We start from the raw sequence: 4,543 nt of genomic DNA, 5'->3' as shown, positions 1-4,543 counted from the left end.
AATGTGGAAATGAGATAGAGCTCAAAACAGGACTGTGCCAAAGGCTTTATTTTCCCTGATCAGGGCAGAAGAAAGACTTCCTCTCTTATCATTTCTATTTCTATCTTTAATTTTCAGAAACATGGATTCAGACACACTGCAGGTCTTCCAGAGTGAACTCACCTGCTCCATCTGCACGAACTGCTTCCTGGACCCCATCACCATAGACTGTGGGCACAGCTTCTGCCGTCCCTGTCTGAGCCTTTGCTGGGAAGAAGGCCAGTCTCCAAGGAGCTGCCCTGAGTGCAGAGGAATAGCAGAGAGGCCCAATTTACAAACCAATATTGTCCTCAAGAGGCTGGCTTCCCTTGCCAGACAGGCCAGAGCTGACCACGACCACAGCTCTGAGGAGCAGATCTGTGTGACACACCAGGAAGCCAAAGGCTTCTTCTGTGAGGCTGACCAGACCCTGCTCTGTGGGCCCTGCTCTGAACGCCCCGAGCACACAGCTCACAGCCACAGTCCAATACACAGGGCTGCTGAGGAGTCCCGGGTAGGTGATGCCTCTCGAGCAGTTTGGGATCCAGAGGCTCCTAAGTCAGAGAGGAAGCCGAGGATGCTGTGATGGTGATGGGGTGGAGATAGTCGAGGTGGGATTTCTGAACGTGGATCCTCACATATAATGTGTCCTCTCAGTGTTGTTGTCCAATTGTCCACACGTGTGGAAATGCAGCATCCCGGGGCGGGTGGAACCAGGGACACAGGCTTCTGATGGGAGCTTGAGGCTTTCCTAATCAAGCTATATAAATACGTGAGTCTCAGTTTCTTAGGGACTGGATTTCATGATCTGTTACATTTCCCCAGTTGTGTGGCATACACCTTTGTCACCATCATCTTGGTGTTAGATGCAGATTAATGTGGGAAAATCTGACCACAGCATTCTAACTCAAGGTTTCTGTGTAACCAACAACTGCCTTTGTTCAGGAATAAGGGGATGAAATTTACAGTGTCATCTTCTGTGTCTAAATCCCCTGGGTATTTTGCAGGAGAAACTTCTAAAGAGAATGGGCTCTTTATGGAAAATCAGAGAAGAAATGCAAATCCTTCTGAACCAGGAAGCTAAAAAAACTTGGTCATTTAAGGTAAGAATAAAAACGCTCCTATTTATTTCTATAGATAGTGATATAATTCTAGCTTTTAGGTCTATTTACATTTCCATTAAAGGATATTGATCTCTTCCCTTGAAAAGGCGTGATTTCAAACGACCTATCAGTGGTCACAATTGAAACGGGCCAATACAGGCTAGTTCAAGGAATGCTAGTACATGGGAAAACCTTGGCATGAAAAGTGTTCCTAGGCAAAATTTTGAGGATTTGATTAAAATTCAGAAATGAAGTATAAGACAACACTGTCCTAAGTGTTACTCTGTAGTAGAGGAGAAGAATATAGAAGTACCTAGAGGGAAAAGAGAACATCTTGTAAAACTATACAAAATGGGGTTTACCACATTAAAGAATATTTAGAAAAATCAGGGCAAGGAACAAGAGAAAAACATGATCCAAATTAAAGAGGAAATAATTGATAGAGTAATAACCTTAAAGAATCCTTCTAAGGGGAGAGCTTGGGACCCCTCAGATGGCTTGAATCAAACAGGGCCAGAGTCTAGGAACTCAGAGAAACCTTGGACAGGAAAATACTTGAGGCCGACAGTTTGTCTAGAACATTCTTGATGACATCAAGGAAATAATATTGGAAGTTTTCTTTTGAATGTGAGCATAAGCAATACTTTGAATCCACTATCCCCACAGGACTACGTGGCCTTAAGGAAGGAGATGATTACAGCTGAATATCAGAGGATGCTTCTGTTTCTCCGGGAGGAGGAGCAACTGCATCTGGAGGCCCTGGAGCGAGAAGCCAAGGAGATGTGTGAACAACTCGAGGAGAGTGTGTTCAGAATGACTCAGTACAGAGCAAGTCTGAAAGAAATGTACAGAGAGCTGACTGGGATGTGCTGCAAGCCGGACAGGGAGCTGCTCCAGGTGAGAAAGGAGGGTTCGTCCTCAGAGAGAGAAACACTCTTTTAGACGAGTTGCTGTGACACTGGAATGTTCACTGTTTAAACCGATACTCTCAGCTGAGGGATGGTGCTCCTTGACCCCCATTATTGTATTAGTCCAGTCCCCTAGTTCAAAATATTCTGGTAATCTTTGAAAGATTTTTGTCCATGTCTTAGCTAAAATAGGACTATATTTTTTCAGTGTGATCAGGAGTACTATCCAGACAGATGATCTAAAATCAGCAAAATTCTGTGACCAGCGGAAAGTTAACTTTCTTGGAGTAAATCTCAGTATGTGTTCCCCTAAAGCTTTGTCACTCCCTGTTATCCCAAATTTTCCAGAGACACTGAAGTTCCACCTGTTCTCTAGGCAAGGTTGTTACAACCAGTCATCAATTTCACTCTAAGTTAAATACGGTTCCCTGTTTTTGCTATTGCTTTGTTAAATGGGGAGCTCTGTCCTTGAGAACAGCACTGGCAGCGGGCGATACTGGAATCCTAGATGTTGCTGCATCATTACGCAGACTCTTCTGTCCTCCTTCCTTTCATAATGTGCCCTGAGGAAGCCTCCCATGTTTTAGCTTAGGCTATGTTACTAGGATGCCTTCTGAGTATTCCTTAGAAGATAATGTAAAAAACAATAACACTGAATAAAGAATAGAGAAGAAGATGCAAAACGACAAAAGTCTCATGATTAACATGATCTTTGTTTTTCTTTGCAGGTCTTGGCAAATGTATTGGAAATGTGAGTATACACTAAAGTTCTTTTTCTGGAAAAGTTGTTATCTTTCTGATGAAGTAGACGCACGGTACCATGGGAGATTGTTTTCCAGTCCTCCTCAGTATTTAAACTCCAGGATGCAGGATTCCTTATACAAAATGCCTTAGTATTTGCAGTTAACTTACAAGCATATTGCCATACACTTTGTCATCTCTAGATGACTTATAACAACTAACACATAAAGTGTAAATTAAACGCATTGTAAATAGTTCCCTAGTATGTGGCATTTTCAAGTTTTACTTTCTGGAATTTTTTTTCTGAATATTTTCCATTCAGAACCAGGAGTAAGGATGGGGGAAATGGATAGGCTGGGAATCTGGGGTTGACATATATACACTGCTGTTTTTAAAATATATTTAAAATAGTTGGTCCAAGAAGTACCTCCCATGAAATAAATAAATGTGTAAATAAACAAGTACATAAACAAATAACTGAGAATTTATAAATTGAATCCACGTGTACATCCATAGGTGCAGCACCCTCATATACAGATGACCAATATTGTTTTTATGGCTATTTTCTATTTTATTTCAAAAGAATTTCAATCCTTGGCCTCAGAAGTTTCCTTCTCATTTGGCTGAAATCCAATATACCTGAAAACATTCTGACATTCTGGGCTTTATTTTACCCACTCACCCCATCCTCTCCAACCTCACCACGTTAAGCTTAGTGAAGGGATTTTCTAAGATATCACAGAGGAAGCACCTATGCTAATGAGTTGGAAAGTGGAAAAGGCCTGAAAGAGGCAAATTCCCTAAGAATGAGAGCAGAACTGTCCTTTTGTTTTGAGGAGTAGCAGTGACTCAGCTTGTTCCATCATTGCAAGGTCCCTAGTAGGCAGAACCTCAGAGGGAGTAGCTTTCTGCTGCCCACTGAGAAGGTAGACTTTTTGGACCAAAATAACCAGGTTGGAATTGGATCCCTTGCTGGGCTGACAAGAGCAAACAGGTCTGGCTTGATGAACACTTCCTTGTAGACACTGAATGTATCCTTGATGACTACTTACTGACTGAAGTCTCAAAGGCTTAGCCTGAACTTTCTGTCTGTAAAATGCCCAGTATCTTTGCATTACCCATATGGAACAGAGGAAGGGAATGAGGTTCAATGAGTTGAAAACTGGAATAATATCTGAAAACAATGGGGAAGTTGAGTGGATGTGACTGGTGATATAAGCAAGGTCTGATGCTGTAAAGAGCAATATTGCATAGGAACCTGGAATGTCAGGGTCCTGGAAGTGGTCAAACAAGAGATGGCAAGGGTGAATGTTGACATTCTAGGAATCCGTGAACTGAAATGGACTGAAATGGGTAAATTTAACTCAAATGACCATTATATCTACTACTGCGGGCAGGAATCCCTCAGAAGAAATGGAATGGCCATCATGGTCAACAAAAGAGTCCAAAATGCAGTACTTGGATGCAATCTCAAAAACGACAGAATGATCTCTGTTCGTTTCCAAGACAAACCATTCAATATCACAGTAATCCAAGTCTATGTCCCATCCAGTAATGCTGAAGAAGCTGAAGTTGAACGGTTCTATGAAGACCTACAAGACCTTTTAGAATTAACACCCAAAAAAGATGTTCTTTTCATTATAGGGGACTGGAATGCAAAAGTAGGAAGTCAAGAAACACCTGGAGTAACAGGCAAATTTGGCCTTGGAATACGGAATGAAGCAGGGCAAAGACTAATAGAGTTTTGCCAAGAAAATGCACTGGTCATAACAA

General features: G+C 41.9%; 1 protein-coding gene across 1 annotated transcript in view; it reads left to right on the top strand.

Moving 5' to 3' along the window:
- The first annotated feature begins 121 nt into the window (after positions 1-121).
- The window catches only part of LOC104984266 (tripartite motif-containing protein 64-like), an 8,336-nt gene continuing 3,914 nt past the window's right edge, over positions 122-4,543 (top strand). The window contains exons 1-4 of the mRNA XM_010833926.1: positions 122-532; positions 1,026-1,121; positions 1,788-2,031; positions 2,835-2,844. Of these exons, the coding sequence (XP_010832228.1) occupies positions 122-532; positions 1,026-1,121; positions 1,788-2,031; positions 2,835-2,844 (761 nt within the window). The remainder of the gene's footprint in view (positions 533-1,025; positions 1,122-1,787; positions 2,032-2,834; positions 2,845-4,543) is intronic.

This window comes from Bison bison, unplaced genomic scaffold, assembly GCF_000754665.1.
Source record: "Bison bison bison isolate TAMUID 2011002044 unplaced genomic scaffold, Bison_UMD1.0 scf7180017863958, whole genome shotgun sequence".
Lineage (NCBI taxonomy): Eukaryota > Metazoa > Chordata > Mammalia > Artiodactyla > Bovidae > Bison > Bison bison.
The sequence above is the reverse complement of the archived record's forward strand: the minus strand, read 5'-3'. Positions and strand labels throughout refer to the sequence as shown.